The 16,802-nt window shown below is 42.5% G+C and overlaps 1 protein-coding gene across 3 annotated transcripts in view; it reads left to right on the top strand.

The window, feature by feature from the left end:
* Positions 1–1,838: 1,838 nt before the first annotated feature.
* LOC142074785 (alpha-2,8-sialyltransferase 8E) overlaps positions 1,839–16,802 on the top strand; it is a 41,101-nt gene continuing 26,137 nt past the window's right edge. For 2 of the 3 annotated variants that reach the window (XM_075135658.1, XM_075135660.1), the window contains exon 1: positions 2,143–2,273. In XM_075135658.1, coding sequence (XP_074991759.1) covers positions 2,143–2,273 — 131 coding nt within the window. Of the gene's footprint in view, positions 2,274–16,802 lie in introns of all 3 variants that reach the window. The other variant, XM_075135659.1, reaches the window with a different exon arrangement.

The following is a 16,802-nucleotide window of genomic DNA, read 5'->3' on the forward strand; positions in this document are numbered from 1 at the left end:
CTGCTTTTCCTGTTACTGAGAAGTGTATGCAGTTAGATCCATCTAAATGGTACGGTTCCTATATGGAAACACTCTTGTATTATATGGGCTTACATGAACTGATTGTTAAAAGAAACATATTTGGCCCTAGAGCTGATGACTTTGACAAGAGGGAATCAAACTGCTTTTGCTATTTAACTTGCAGTCCCTGGTATTTGTATTAGTCCCAGTACAGTACAAATGAGTACATCCAACTCAGTTATTTTTCTAACCAAAATATTGTTTTTCTTCCCCCGATTCAGAAAGACCCTGAACCACAAAATGGTGGGACAGCATTTCCAAGGAAGTATCTGTATGTCTTTGTCCTTTTCTTCTACTTTTCCCTGTGTATCCATCACTGGCCACTATCCGGGACAAGCCAGTGGGCTGGATAATCTTTGATCTGACCTGGGGTGACCACACTTTTTATATGCACAGGTGATAACTGAAGCATTTAGCAGGGTTCAATGCACATGTGGGAGCTTTGGAAGGGACTGAAGAAGGACGAGGCTGGATCCCTACACCTTCTCTGCAAAGTCAAGGGTGTCTGAAGGGCTGCAGGAGTTCAGGGTGACGAGGTTCCTACCTTAAACGCTTTTGATACTTTTGTTGCTTAAAATTAGGTAAGGCAAAGCCTGCTTTAGCCCTTGATTGTCTTTCCTGAATTGCTGTAGGTCATGCTGAGGACTAGCCCTGGCAACAGGAACTGGGTTGAAAGGGTTACACAAAGTTACCTTTGGCCCTTCTTCCCATGCAGCACCAATTACAGCTGAGACAAAGTGCAGAAACAGTCCCTGTTTGCTGCTTTGCACAGCTGGGCTGCTGGCACAGTAGAACATTTTGCATATGCTGATTTAACTGTTGGAAAATTTATTCACAAAAAAATCTTCCCATTCTCTTAGACAAAGGGTTTTTTTTTTCCACATTTTGTCGTAAAAATCCTTTTCCCATCTGTTATTGGGGCAAAACAACCTCCTAGTCAGGACGTTTCATTCATGGATAAAGCTTTCATTGGAGCTTGTTTTAAGAAGCTAAGGGTTGGGGGCAGATCTTGCTCACAGTCAAATCGGCAACAAAACTCCCATTGATTTCCCTGTGAGCTGAATTGAGCCTCTCCTGACAATGGGGAGATTTTTAGAGGAGTTATGATGGCCGTGGACAAGGTCTTGTTGCTTTGCCCTTTCAAAAGAGAACTGTTTCTGGTGGAGGAACAATCGGAATATTTGTCTCTTTAAATGAATGGTTCTTAGAGCCTGCACTGAGAGGCAGTCTCCCTCTCTGCGACTGTGAGGCTACTCAGAGCCTCCAATAAATCAGCATGCAGGAACTGAGAGCTCTGTCCTTGAAGAGATGCACAGTGACCTTGCTTATGCTTGCTCTGGAGGAATAACCAGGGGAAATATAGGAGCCCAAATAGTGAGCGGTCTATGACTACAGGCACTGCATTCTGCATGCAAATGCTACAGTACCGAAGGCACGGTACGGACGGCACGCTGCTATACAAAATGCAGCTTTCCTGCTAGCCTGACCAGATTGCTGCTGTTGTTTTTTGCAGGGGACTGAATGAATTCCTCATGATCGTTACATGCTTGTTCAATAATAGCACACCCCAGTCACGTCTCCTTGCAAGCACATTTTGTTGGAATCACTGAGCAGAAGCAAAGAAGAGCTGACGACTATGTGTTTCCAACGCGGGTTGCAGGAGCCCTGTGTTTGCCATTGGCTGCAGTTTTCTGGTTTATTTGCAGCTTCCCCCATCTGGAATATGAAAATGGGATTGAAGTAGATAATTGCTAGCAGCGGGTTTTCAAGAGAGGCTTAGAGGGAACAGAATGCCTCTTGCACAGCACAGGCTGCCTGCGCTGAAAGAGCTCTGAGAGATGATTTTAGATGTTACCCACGTCTGAATCTCCTGGAAACTTTACCGTGGAAGCAAGCCATTGCGCACAATCCTGGAGCTAACATCCAAAAGGGGCAAGGAAGGGGCAGAAGGGCCAAACGATGGAATACCTTGTCCTTGGATTGCTCAGAGAAAAGCCAGCAAGCGTTCCCCTCCGCTTCCCAGCATGAAGGTGACAACGAACTGAATTTTACCCAGCAGAGCTTCAGTGGCTTTTAATAAGGATGGGATACACTGACCCTTCCTCAAGCAGGGATTTGCTGGGAAACAGAACTTTGTTCTTCATATTCATCTGCGCCTTTGCCGTGGTCACCTTGCTGCAGCAGATCCTCTATGGGAGAAACTATCTCAAAAGGTAAGGGGGGATTTGAGGGAATAGGAAAAGTTGTCTGATCGGACTGAATGGAGACAGAGATCCAGCCATACCATTATACTGGTTCAAACCACTTTTCGGTGTTGTGCTGACAATATTAATATCTTGTCAATCCAGGAAGGTGCATCCAGCATCAGTAATGTCTGTTAGATTATTAATAAAGGAGAATGTTAGGCAGAATATAATGATTTTTGTGTTTCTTAGATTGTGTTTTAATCCTTAGCTGTTGCAAAAATCTAGGTCTTAAACTTAAGACTTAGACGGACTTGTACCACCTGAGTATTTGCCCCTGATCAGACCCTGCCATACAGACTTTTCATCCTGTGTAAGTTCAAACTGAAATGTCCTGAGAGGTTGAATTAAGGTAGCGTGCTCATTGTCTAAACTTTAATGTCTTTAGAAACAAACATGCGGATGCAATTCCTAAAATCAAAGTGGCAATATTAGTGTTCCAAATAATGGAGAGAACACTTTATTTTTTCACTGCGGTATTCTCATTAATTACTGCTGAGACTGCTTTGTTGTAAAGCACATCAGTCTTTGATCTGAAAATGGTACTGCTCTTTTTATGGCAAACACCAGTGGGGATCTTCAAGTGTTTAACCTTGACCTGTGCAGAGTTTATTTTACTTAAATCTAGCTTAAGGTGTTACAGCTTGTATGATTTTATAAAGGGGAATGTTTCTCTTACATGCTTTGAGGTAAGTGGGTTTCAGTAACGTAGGCAGCTGCTGTGGAATTTTTTATTGGAATTTAGCTGCATTTTGCCAGAAGAGATCAATGGTTTGGTTCTTGCCTGATTTGCAACTCAGGTAGTTGTTTGCCTTGTGCCAAGAGCAAGCAAAATGCTGACAAATCAGCAAATGTTTCTCACTGGGGGGGGAACAGCAAGCATGATACTAATATGTATAGACAGGAGTGTTGTAGTTTTTCCACAGAGCAATTTGTATGCCTTGTTTAGCAGTGAGGCCTTGGCTGGGGGACTCCGTCTGGTTTTGGGCACCTCACTTCCAGAAAGATGTGACTCAGTTGGAAGGAGCCAAAGGAAAGCAGCAAGAATGAGCAGAGGTGTAGAAAACATGTGTTTGTCTGGCTTGGAGAAAATTGAGGGGAGATACGATAACTGTCTTGAAACACCCAAACTATTTCTGCCAAGAGGAAGGTAATAAACACATCCCCATGAAGACTCATGAGATGGCAAGAAGTCATGGGCTTAAGTTGCAGCAGGAAAAATTTGGCTTTGACCATGAAGGGGAACTTTTAAAGAATAAGGCTACCTGAGGAGGTATAAAATCTCCATCTTTGGGGGCTTCAGGAACCTGTTAGGTAGACGAGAGTGGTACTGAGCTGCCTTGGTGTTGAGAGGATGACTTTATGACCGGTTCAGGTCTCATCTTGCCTTATTTTCTCAGTTTTTCCCATTTGTCCTAAAGGCCTCGCAGTCCTGCCAATACTTGTTTTTCTAAGTTGAAATGACTGTGACAGGATTACAGCAATGAAAAATAAGTCCAAAGTATAGATTGAAATGAAAAATAGCAAAGTAAAGATAAAATGGTGAGAAGGTGCAACTAAAACTCTTCCACTGAGTGATCTCTGTGGCCAGTCTCTGTCCTGCTTCGTGCCCTGGGAGATGCTTCTGTCATCAGTGGGCTGCAGGGAATGCAAAAAAGGGTGACGTCCGATTCCTGGGCTTGCTAGGAGAAAGTCTGGTTCTGAGCACTCTGCCATCAAAGGGGCTCAAGCAGGGAGATGTGCATAGATTTTGTCACTTTGACTGGAAAACACTGTTTATTTATTTTTTTTATTCCAGCTTGTAATGATTTGTTTCTTTTCCTTTTTTTTTTTTATCACATGAAAGAGTCTCAAAGAGGGTTCCCCCCCACTCAGTGCAGGGAAAAAGCGCTTTGACTCCTTTCTGCTGGGAAGTGGTAGTTCCCATCTTTCATGGCAATAAAAATGCAGAATGTGGCAGTCTCAGGCTGTCAGTTATTAATGATAGAAAGGTGATTTACATAGCAGCCTACGTCGTTACCATAATATTATCATGAAGGTACTTTTTCACTTTTTCTTTTCCTCTCTCACTCTCATGCCCTGCAGTACTTTATGGTGACCATTCCCGGGCAGTTTGATCGCCAATCCGCTCCGTGCAGGGGTAGCTGTAACCTTTAATTACTTTTCTTTCACAAACCTCCGGTGTTAAGTCGCCTGTTAGAAGCTGATGCCGGCTGTGAGGTACCTTGGACATGTTATAGCTTGCACCTCCAGGAACCACAGTGGAGCTGGTGGTTTTGGAGAGCATCCTTGCAGAGGGGAAGTGGGATATTTATAGCTTTGGTGCCACTTGCCAAGCTGGAGCTTGGGGACGCTGCCTAATCCTAAAGCCATTTACTCGCTAGGATTCAACATGCTGCTTGTTTTACGATAGCCTTTGCTTGCATCCCAACATCTGCAACAGTAACAGGCCTCTGGGCCTCTTCCCAAGGCAGCGGGAAGAAATTCCCTCGTGTATTTAGAGAAACCTGAAAACTGCCCTGAAGTGCTATTCCAGTAAATGTATAATGCATTTAAGCCTAAATATAACACAGGGCTAGCTTGTTTCTCTGCAAGAAGATGGTGGAAATGGGTAAAGGCCAGCAAGGCAGGGGGAATCTGACCTAAAACAAGCAGCTTGGACAGCATAGACTAGGGACTGGTCCCAATAAGTGGTGTGGACAGAAGCACCCTTTTCTGGGAGAAAGATGGAAAAGTTAGCTATATGGCTGTAAGCTTGCCCTTACAAGCAGGGAATGGGTTGGTTTTATTGCTATAAAAACCCACCTGAAGCTGTCCACGGAGGGTGCCATGAAGGCTCATGGTCCTGCGTTTGCCCACGGACATGTTCCCAAAGCCTGGCTGTGGGGATGGCAGGTCTGCAGGCAGGAGAGGATGCTCCAGGAAATAAACTCTGCTCAGTCAAATTTGATAAGGGGCCCAGCCTCTGGTCAAGTCCTCTCTTCCCCTTAATGAGCTATTAATGAGCTTCTGGCATTGCTGGAAGAAGGGGAGAATGTAGAGATTGAATTTCTAGGTATTCACATATTTTTCACCCACCACATAACGTTCTCTGCTCCTTCCCCTGCTGTTTTGTACCGTGTCATTGGAAAGCAGAATCCTGCCCACCTTTTTTTTTTCCCTTTTTCAGTTTTCCCCCAAGTGGGATGGATGTGGGTGCTCTCAGCAAGGCCAATACCTCGTCCCCATAGTAGCAGCTGAAGTCCTAACATGAGAGTTAAACTGCAAGCTGGAGAATGACATCGGGAAGCTCTGGTCTCTGTAGCTCCTGATCCTGAGTAAAAAGGATGATAAAATGAGATATAATTAAGGGACTCTAATACGGTTCTCTGGGGTAATTATTTTTATTTTAGGATTAATGTGATGATTAAACATCTGCTGCATTGATCTGCTAAAGTAGGTTAAATGCTGTGGACTTCTGCTTAAATCCAGAGCTGCCGCTTGCTTTTGTATTGACTCATCTTTCCAGCGCTCGGCTTTCAGCTGAATTTTCTTTTGAATCAGATGCTCAGCTGAGGGCTGGCCTTTTTTTGTGAGCTTTTGTTTGGCCAGCAGGGAATAATCCTGGATCACATCGGGAAACTGCCACTACAGTAAAAAACGTTGACATGGTCCCTGTCTTGAGCTCCCAACTTGTAGCATGGGAGAGATCAATAGGACGGTCCTTGCTTGCTTTGGCAAGGGAAAAATATCACAGCAATACTTTGCTATATACTGATATTCTATTGGCAGGGAATTCACTAAATACTGTTTTTTTAACAGCCTGACTTCTGCACAGGGTGAGAGTCAGCTGAAGAAGGGAATCTGCCCCTTTATTTTTTTTTTTCAGCCACGTGAGGAGAACACATTTTCAAAGCTATTAAAGACTTTGAACAAAGATTATCTTGGGGTCTGTCAGAGGGGGCACATGCAATAACTCAAAGAATCACACAGCAAGAAACAGCAAACCTTCCCATGCAGGGAAGCTTTACACCTTTTAAATGAGAATAAAACATCACTCCTATGTGTGTGTACCCTATAATTAATATAAAACTCTCGTAAGTTGAGATTATACCACCATTTTGGTATTTCTGAAGCAGCTTTTATTCAACAGTTGCAAATCAATCCCCAGACATCTTTACCCCTTTCCTCACCTGCATAAAAAAGACAGCTTATGATCATTTTTTGCACAGCATGGGCAAATAAGGAATAAACCACAGAAGATAAACCTGGACTACACCTTGAGAGATCATTTAGTACTGTGCTATAAGACAAGATCATATCTTACTTACACCAGCGACAGCAGTAGTTGTGATGTGGACACGGAGGCTGCATGTGGCCTGAGTTGTGTTTTGTTCTAGGCTGGGCTCTTGAGGAACTACAGCCAACTCATGTCAGTTGAGAGCTCCTGCCCCATATCTGGCATGTGCTCCTCTGGCCTGTTCATAACACCCTCTGAAGATGTTAACTGTAACCTAAGACCATCTATTCCAGTGTTAAAAGTCTCTTTCCATGTAAATATTTTTCCCAAGAGACGTAAGCTGAAGGTCACCTAGTGAGTCATCTCTCTAACACACAGCTCTGTGCCCCCTCGGTTTCTAACCAGAGTGAAATATTATCCCAGCAAAATGACATGCGACCCGTGAGTCACCTTGCTGAATCCCTGATGGGGTTGCAGAGCCGATCTTGGTTTTGGTCGGTTTTCTTCAGAGAAGAGCACTGGAAGCTTCAGGAGACAGCAAAGTCTTGAAGCTATATACACCAGTAGGTGTATGTATGGGATATGGCCATCACCTTAAAGTGACCGGATCTAGTCTAGCGTCGCAGGAGAAGCTGAGACTCCAGCCATGCTACACGGTATTCCCAAGCGCATTTCAAGGGGATGGGGACTGGGGGGCTGGCACCCCCATCGTGCCTAACTAACCTTTCAAAGACAAGGAGCTGAACCAGCTCCCCGAGAGATCAGAGGAGCACTGGAGCCTGTACTGGGGGAGAGATGGCAATGGGCCGGAGGAGGCAGAACAAACAGCGAGCTGATAGATTAACTCAGCTGCCTGCAAAGTCATCCCCCGCTGGTCATTCCATTCCCTTTCTCATTGCTGCTGTTGGTTGCTTTACATAACGCTCCTGCCTCCCCACATCAAAAAAAAGGAGAGAGCTCACAAGTACGTGGCGTGTGAATTAAAGCTCTGCAAAACTTTGCAAACAATCACAGCTCTGTCACAGGCTGCAACAGAGACTTTTATTGAGAGCAGTGTCCCAAAACCAAAATCTTACCTTCTGCTACCTGGAGTTTTTTTCTCACTCATAATTTTCATTTACTTTTAAAGGAAAGCATCACGTGGCTGAAGTTTTAGTACCAGAGCATGGAGGTATGTTATTTCCTCTCTTGAGCTCACTGGCAGTGCTCTATGTCTCTGATGCAGAAAACAGGCAGGGTTTGAATCCCTGCTCCCGCTAGACTTGCTTTATTTCTGGCATTGTTGTGTTGCACCTCTGCTGTTAAGATGGCAAAAACACCTGCTGATCTAGTCTGTGAATTGCCAGTCCTTCTCCATTCCCAAGATCACAGTAAATTAAGGTAATTAAAGTCAGTTATTTCAATATTTTACATGTGCAAACTGCATTATCCTGAGCATGTCATTCCCTGGTGTGTTACACCATGGTCCTTCCTGAGCTCAAACCATGGGGAATGTGAGTCGCTACAGAGTGACATACAGACACTTGCCCTTTTCGCTGTGGCCACCCGGCAGTCCCTAATCCGGTTCCCATAAGCCCACCCCGCACAGGAGTCATTGGTTTGCCTAGGGTTTGAATCATGTTGGGCTGTGGGAGCTCTGCAGAAGCTTCTTGCCCTGGAGTGGTGAATTATAGGTGTCCTGTTTACCAGCCAAAAGGTGGCCATTATCCTCACTGATTAATACAGAGACAATTAAATCCTAATTCTAATTCACATAATACCCAGTAGCAGCTTGCTTCAGCCTTTGTTGTACGGGGATCTAGGCCTACTTCTGTCCATTCAAACAGCTCTTTTTGAATATTTGGCTGAATATCTAGCTTAACTCTGCTTTCTGCACTTTACACAGATCCATTGCCTCTGTATGACAAAGTAATGGTTGAGTTTTGCCAATGCCCAGCATTCAACACCTGTGAATCAAAGCCCTTTCATCCCAAGTGGTTTAAACCCCGTGACATTTCTTTCAAAAACATCTCTGTTATAACCTGCCATCAACTTGGTTTATGTCATTTTGAAAAAATTGGCTGTTTGCTCTTTATGTGTATGGGCAGGTACAAAGTTCAGTCTTACCTACGTTTGTAGAAAGCCAAATCAAGAACCCAGTCTTCTTGTTTTGAGTTGTGCTACACCTGTGTCCCCCACAACCCCAGCTGTGAGCAATCACATCTGTGACTGCTGACCACCGTGGCCAGTGTTGCAGACCTCCTGGTAATTTGGTCTTTTATTTTTGCCCTGATTGGAGTTTCCTGATCGTTCTTACACTTGCTGAATTTGGTTCAGACATAATCGCTGTGCAAAGCTTTGTATTTTCTTAGTTTCGCTGTGCCTCATTCTTACCCTTGATTGCTTTTTCATTTCATTTCTCATTTTTTAATTCAAGTGTTTTCATTGCTCAGCAGTCCGTGCCTCCCTCAGGCAAATTGTGGACTTAACCTCTCATTTTTCTGAGGCATCCTTGGCCTCCGTTGCTTGCATCCATTTTGCTTTTTCACCAGCCCTGCAGATAGTCCACATCCTCTTTATTTAGTTAGTTTTATGCTTTAGTTCTCATGATGAAAACCTTAAAAGCAATCTCTGTCACTGGTAGTTTCATGGCACATTCCATAAGAACAAATACAGCCAAGGCTAGGCTTTTCACAGTCCCAGTTGAAAATCTTGGACAGTCAACAGTTTGGAGGGTTTGCATAAATGGTAGGAGGAGATTGCTCCCTCCACTTCTATGCATGGAGAGAGGGAGTATTGCCTGCTCCTGTGGCTGATACTGAGTACAGACACATTGACTCCAAATAGCTTATCGTCTTCAACATGAGTCCTCAGTGCAATTGGGGCTCTGTGGGTATGTTTACACCGGAGAATATAGTGCAGTGTAGGGACGCTTGACCTGGTGCCAAATATATTAGTTTTGGAAACATGAGATGCAAAGCAATTAGCTCACTCTGATCTCTAAAGCTATGGTGAGATTGCTTGTGGTACCTATGCTGCGTCAGGTATCTTTGCACTGAGCGACTGCCTCAAATGTCAGAATTTGCTGGTATCTTAGAATATTTGGGATTTCCTGTGAGCCTCTGTGCTTGGGGCTTGATTGGCTTTTTTTCTTGAAAAGTTCACAGCCTGCCTCAATATCAACTCATTCTGTTGTGGGTCTTGTGTTGCCCCTAATTATTACAAATAACAATATTTTAATTATGAATAATTATCACAAATAGAATTGCTACAGATTATCTATTACTCCTTGGATGTTTATCTTCCAGCCACAGATGAGAAAAGGAGAGATTGTATTGTTTTGAAAGGTATCCTGTGATGTCCTTGATGTCCTACTTAACACTTTGTCCTGTTTAAGCAGACTAGTTGAATGTTGGTATTGAATCTATTTTATCTTTCTTGGGAAGTGGTTTTAAATCAGGTTTTTCAGATGTTGCAAGTGAATATCCGATACAAGGTTTAACCCAAATGTGAAATGTGCTCCATGAAACAAAGCTTTTTTTCTGTATAACAGTGGTTATAATCCAGAAGCTTCCCACCTATGTTTCCAATTTTGCATTTTGTGCTAGTCAAAATATACTCCTCCACCACTTTATTACTACCATTTCCCTCTAACATGTAGAGCCAAGCTTGTCCCTGGTGCAGTATTGTATGGCCACGTGTGTGTTGTAACCAGACGTCCCCCTTTTCCACATTCTCCATCCATATTTTGTTTTTCACGGGACCCATATTATTTCATTTCTTCTTTTTGTTGTGAATGTACCATTCATGCTCTCCCACATATTTTCAAAACCTTTTCTAAGGGTTTTCTCCCAATAAGATAGCAAGCAATCAGCTCAGCAGTTACCCACTGTCAGTCAACTTGCAAAGCCATAGGTCGTTGAGGCAAAGATTGGTCTCTGTTAATGCAGTGAGCAGAAGTGCGTACGTGTATGTATCCAGACTAAAACTTGCATTTTGCTAATTTTACTGGAGAAATAAGTATTTTTCTAAACTGGACTGCTCGGATTCAACTCTGCTTCCGGTGAATGCAAACGTGAGTTTTATTATGGACTCACATAAGAAGGGCGACATCTTGCTCAAGTACATGACTTGGTCCCTGAAATGTTTTATTTCTTTGTGCTGTACCTGGTAGGGTTATGCCCATGGATTCTCCACTGAAAGAGGCCACGCACACATGGTATTTTTCTGGCATTATAGCACAGGTGAATTGGTCCTGGACTGCGACAGGCAGATTTATATTTCTTTCTTTCATCTGTGCTGGGTCTTTCTAGATTGCTGTGCCTTGAATATTTATTTCAAAATGGATTGGAGTGTTTGAAGTGATATTAAACTATTCAAGTAAGCATTTGCCTTTCTCTTGTCATCTAGCTTTATTGTCTTCAGGGACTTAGTCTGGCCCTTTTGTCAGGAAAGGGGAGTTTTTGGATGCAGAGGCTAGTCTGCCTTGACTCTGCTGGGTTGGTTTGATCTCAGCATCTCATTGTTACCTAGTGGATGCTTTACTCCTTTCGAGCCCCTCTGATATCTTTTCAAGTGCAGTGTAAATAAATTTGCTGCTTCTGGGCTGCGCAAAAAAAAACCCGGATCCTTGTTTTTTCTCCAAAACTCCTCTTACTGTTATCTCTATTGGCTCCTATGCTTGTCTTTGCTTGTGCAGCAGTCTGTCACACTGGAGGCTCCTGATATTCCCCTTTCTTACCCAACCTCCTCTTAGTCTCTGATCCATTTTAGTGAGTGTTTTCAATCACTCTCATCTGCAGGTCATTCATGCGTACCACTGTTTTCGTTTTATTTTCCAAACACCCTGTGGACACAGTGAGTCATATTTGCCTTATTTTGCAGAAAGAAGGAACTGGATCTTCAGCAAGATTAACCATCTGACTTTCCTATACCTCTGTGACATCCCTGTTAGTAGGCTAGGGGCATCACTTTCCATTTTCAAAGAGAGTAGCGCGATCATTTAACACTGAAGTCTTCAGTTCCTCCTCTCAAGGGCACAGGAATTATGAAATGGGGAAACTGAGGTACAGTGAAAGTAAGTGATTTTCCACTGACTTTAGGAAGCCTATACGTAGCCTGGACTGTCTGTTTGTCAGGGCAGGGACTGTATATGGCTTCTGTGTTTGGGTAGTATGTAACAGTGTAGTGCAGCACCATGACCGGGCCTGTAGAAATATGATTATAAAATTATTAATGATGTATACAGAATTAATGTATATACTATTAGCTTGTAACTTAAACAGGAGCTGGAGTCACAAAAGCTGGGCTTGCTGTTACCTCCTAATGGCCTCTTTGCTAGGGAGAATGCATATGGAGAAGGAATATGAGAACTGTTAGAATGAAAGAGCAGGAAAAGTGAAGACAAGTAAGAGAGGGAGCTCAGAAAGAAAATGAAGTAATTTGCTTTGCTCTTGGGGACATTTGTATCTTCCTTTCACCCCTTCAAAGAAGGAGTCTATAGACTCCTCTGCTTCCCCTTGTTTGACCATCTGTGGTAAGCCAGCAAGCTGAGTCAGATTTTGGCTTAGTTTCACCAGTATAAAATGACATTGGTTTCTGTCTGGTTTTGCTTGCTTTTGGGTTTAGTCTGCCTCTGGTAGATGCAGGATGGGGGTAGTGGTAGCTGTCACCTTGAAAGATGAGTGGAAATAGCCTGCTGGCTGGGACTAAATGAGATGAACTGGTGCTTTTTGGTGAATGGGTTGGCAGGTGCTCTTCTCACACCACCTGCGTGATGCCCCCATTGCCACTCAGTCCTCCAGTTACCCATAGGTGCTGCTCTCTGTGTTACTCAGCCACTTGCACCAAACTGCTCTTATGCCTTGAAAAGCATGTGGGTCTCTCCTGAATAAATTCTGCTGCATACATGTCATGGCCGGCTCTCTGATTAGAGCCCACAGAGAACCGCCAACTGTGCTTAAAGTCTTTTGGGTCTTCTCCATTTATTAGCTGTAGAATAGCTCCCTTTTAAAAGCCTTGCCTTCTTGTCTGAGCTGAATTTTCACCTTGCCTTCGCGCTTTAGAAAGACAATGAGACACCCCTGAGGTGGGATCTCAGTGTGATGGCAGCATGGATATGAAGCTTCTTGCTGCAATCTATCCACTTGTTCATTCTCACCTTATAGTTCAAAAACCTCATAGTTATTTGACGTCCTCTGCTATTAAAACCTCTGCTTATGCAGGAGTTGTTTCTTGTTTGGATTGTGGCAACAGGCTTTTTGCTTTGCTTCCTGCTGCTTCTTGACAGCCGGTCTTGACAAGCATTTCAGAATTACTGCTGCTTTGTTAATTTTCTGTTTTTTTCACCCCCTCCCGCTATTCTTACATTACGCCAGTGTTTATTTGACCACATACTGATTCAACATTTACAGTTACCAATTAGGATCAAAATATTGCTTTGACATTTACCTGAAACTCAAGGTCTTTATTGCTAAGACTTCCAACTTAATGGAGCTTCTCTAACGCAAGGCACAACATTGCTCATACTCTTATTTGTTGGGGGTAAGTCCCGTGATTAATGATGTCCATAAACCTTGATGAGAAATTTGCTTACAGTGAATGGGCAAAACATAGCATCTCTGCACTAAGAGTGTTTCTGGTTATTATGTCTTTTATAAAGTCTTCCCTTGTCATCATCAGCATCACGCGTTGGGGAAACATACTAATTTTAGAAGGAAATAACATTAGGGCAAATTGAGCAAATGGCGAAGTTCCACCATTGGTAATCATTGGTAATGATCCCAGGCTTAAAATTAGCTTTTTGGTTTTTTTAAACTCTTTGACATGAGCTGTCTAAATTACATAGGAAACCTCTATGTCTAAGTCATTTCCTCTGCTTTCCTTCCCTTCTTTTAATCTTTCCTTACCCTCTTTTTTGTTCTGCTTCTTTTTCTCTTTCTTTTCTGTGTTTCCATCCTGCATGTGCTTTTCTATTGCAATTCTGATTCACAGAAGCTTAATTTACCTCTTCTTTGTTTTCCTGTTAAAATGTATTTACTGCTGAGAGTGAATGTGTTAGAATTTAACTACCATAGTATGCCAAAGAAATATACTGATGGAGCAGTTCATGTCTCTGTTCTATTTTCTCAGGCTGTTTGCAAATTTGGCCAGACAGCTTTTATGAACACTTACGACTCACAACTGAGAGGATTAGAAAATTTTGTATTTTTAAAATTGATATCTCCCAACTCAAGGCTGATTGAAATCAATGGTAAAACTCTCAGTAATCTTGTTAGGAACAGAATTAATTCAGGTCAGTGTTTTTAAATGCCTCATCCCTGATTTCTACTCAGTCCTAATACTACAAACCATTATTCATGGGAGTTGTTCTTACCAGGAGGAAGAGGTTTGTTGTACCATCACTCCAGAAAATGCAATGCAGCAGCTTGATCTCAGTCTTGCAGACTCACAGTGAGACACAGAGTCCTATGAGCTGTGTAATGTTTCTCCAGTGGTGTGTTTTGTGTATATATAAGTCTATGTGTTGTTAACCTCTTGAGTACGTGTTTGTTGGAAGAAGAGCACTGCGTGGTCCCCTTTCCTTGTCTGGTTCAGGGTCGGACACTGAGCTTGCTCCTGACCCTAAGCTCAGCTCACAACTTTGTACTTTGTCCTTACCATGTAGAAGTGTCATACCCAGACCCTTGCTTGCCCTCGTTAGATATTTTTGTGCTTCAATTAGATCCCCCATTCTGCCATTTCAAAGCTAAGTATTTTAAGCTGTTCATCATAAGACATATCTACCATTCCTCAGTGTTAGTCTTCCTGATCTCCTCTTGGATCTTACCCAAAATGTGCATGTCCTCCTTTAAACTTGGTGCCTCAGCTGCAGGACACACTGTTCCCAAAAAAGGCTTGATGAGAGGAGGGCATTAAAGAGTGGTTTTATCCTTTCTTTTGCTTTATGGACAGATTCACCCCCCTCTGCCTTTGAACATTTACTTAGCTTTTCTTCCAGCTGTTACATGTGGAGTGAAGATGTACAAAGGGAAAGGACTTTACTGAATGTTTTAATTCTTCATTTCATCTGCCTGAATATTGGCTATGCTTTAGGAGAGTTCACCTCTGAAGGACACACCGACACCAGCTATTTATCTAGATTAATGCTCTCTATTTCAGTTTGCAAGTAAATATCTAAGCCCCAAAATATCTAATTTAAATCCAATTAAAAAGTACAATTCCAACTTAGTTTTCCCACACTTCTACTCTCTCTCCCCATGTATCATTCAGTGCTGCCCTTAGCAATTAAAACATATTTTTAAGGTCATATATTTAGATGCCTTTTACAAAGACAAACACATTCAAAAGAAACATGTTTCCATACCAGTTAGTGTGGAAAAAAAATGTGTTAGACTGTGGTACATGGGAGAGAATCACAAGTGTTTATTTCAACGAGCCTAAAAGTGAAGGTGTCTTAGTAAAAGTGAGAATTTTCTCATATTTTCTTCACACCAATATTCTACTTGGAAGTCGTACCTTGGGCAGCCTCAGCTGATTAAAAGTTGTCAGAGCAATGTAGAAGGTATGGGACTCCCTGACAAGCCATAGCACTGCATTACCCTATAGCCATTATAGCATAACCTATACACCCTTTGATGTGATTCTCCAAACTCATCACTAAAGTAGCTCTCTCCAAGCTGAATGTCAGATGTAAGTGCGATATCATCTCATTTTGCTTATGGCGATCAGAATAGTCTCTTCCACTTGTTCTGATTTTTTGGAAAACAGGAGAATTGCATTGATGTATTTAACTAAGAAGTAGTCAGAATGGGTCTCCTATGAGCAAAAATTTGGCTTCTATATTTGAAATGTTCCCATTTTATACTTAAAAAGTTTTTCTTTGAAAAAGCAAAATTTGACCACTGGAGAACATGCAAGAAATGAAAATGCATTTGAAAGATTCAGAGGAAGATTTTCAATATTTTCATAGTGCTTTTCTCCCACCTTTTGTGGTGGGACGCAGCTTGGGAGGGGAGGGGGCAGTTTAGGAGGCTAGCTCTTTCCTCAGTTCAGAGTGTTGAAATGGCTCCCTACCTTCTTCAGCATTCCTTCTCCTTCAAAATGACTTTACCAAAAAGTCTGTTTTCAATAAAAAAAAGCCCCAAACAAAAAGATTAAAAGGCACAAAACGTACAACAATAAACTCTTAAATTCCTTCAAAATATCTTGGTTTTAGGTCAGAAAAAATGTTTGTGGTGACATGTACTGCACTTCACTTGGGTGGTGGGATCCTTCTGTCATGCCTCCCCATACTACAAGCAACCCTGGGCTCCCTCTACTGCTGATGGAGGAAGAGTTTGGGGGATGGATCGGTTCGCCCTAGGGTGAAAGTCAGCCTTTGATCGGATGAATCTTTCCCTAAACTAACTGTACTGAGCCAATCTCTACTGATTTTTAAGAACAAAGACAATTAGCTCGTGTGGAAATGCCTGCACTGCAGATACTCGAAGTGAGACAAGGTTGTCTTAAAACAACTATGACAACAAGAAGTTATGTGCACACATTTCCACAATACAGAACAAATAAACTCCTACTATATGTTTTTGGAGCTGTTTAGAGCTACTCCCTGCTGCAGGAAGCAGAGAGGCCTTATTTTAATGCCCCATGTTGTTCCTTCTTAATTTCCTATGCTTGTAACTGCTGCCAATTAACCTAGAGGATGGATGTGGTCTAAGAGATTCTCCAGTCCTTGTAATAAGTCTGTTGACCAAGAAAACTAGCAGGGTCCTGGATGCCCTTTCTTTTGGCCAAAGCGGGCTGGCAGATTGCTTCCTGGCTGTCCCCACACAGCCCAGCCGGGAAGTTAATTTTCAGTATTGGCAGCACCAAATGTTCACAACTCAGCTGCCAGGCTTCTGAAATCATGAAATTGGGTTAAAATGGAGAAGATTAAAAATAACAACTGCGAGAATCTTTTTCGTTGACTTCTGAGCTAAGGGAAGGATTTGACTTGTGTTGTCAAATGTTTCTTCAGACCCAGCTTTTTTAAAGCTTACATCTGAGATTTCTACCCAACTATAGGTGGAGTTTCCAGAAGACTGCAGGCATCATGGGTCTTGGAATGAATTTATGAAAGTTTGGAAAACAGGCAGTTGTGATGATTGTGATATGCATTGGCTTAAAAAACGTCATCTTCCCAAACAGGGAAAAGAAGCAATATAGTGTGACTTAGAGAAGTCATCAAATGACAAATCCTTTGCTGGTATGGCCAACAAATCAGAGGAAAAGACCCAATGCCCACCACGTTTAACAACTACTGT

Source organism: Calonectris borealis, chromosome W, assembly GCF_964195595.1.
Source record: "Calonectris borealis chromosome W, bCalBor7.hap1.2, whole genome shotgun sequence".
NCBI lineage: Eukaryota > Metazoa > Chordata > Aves > Procellariiformes > Procellariidae > Calonectris > Calonectris borealis.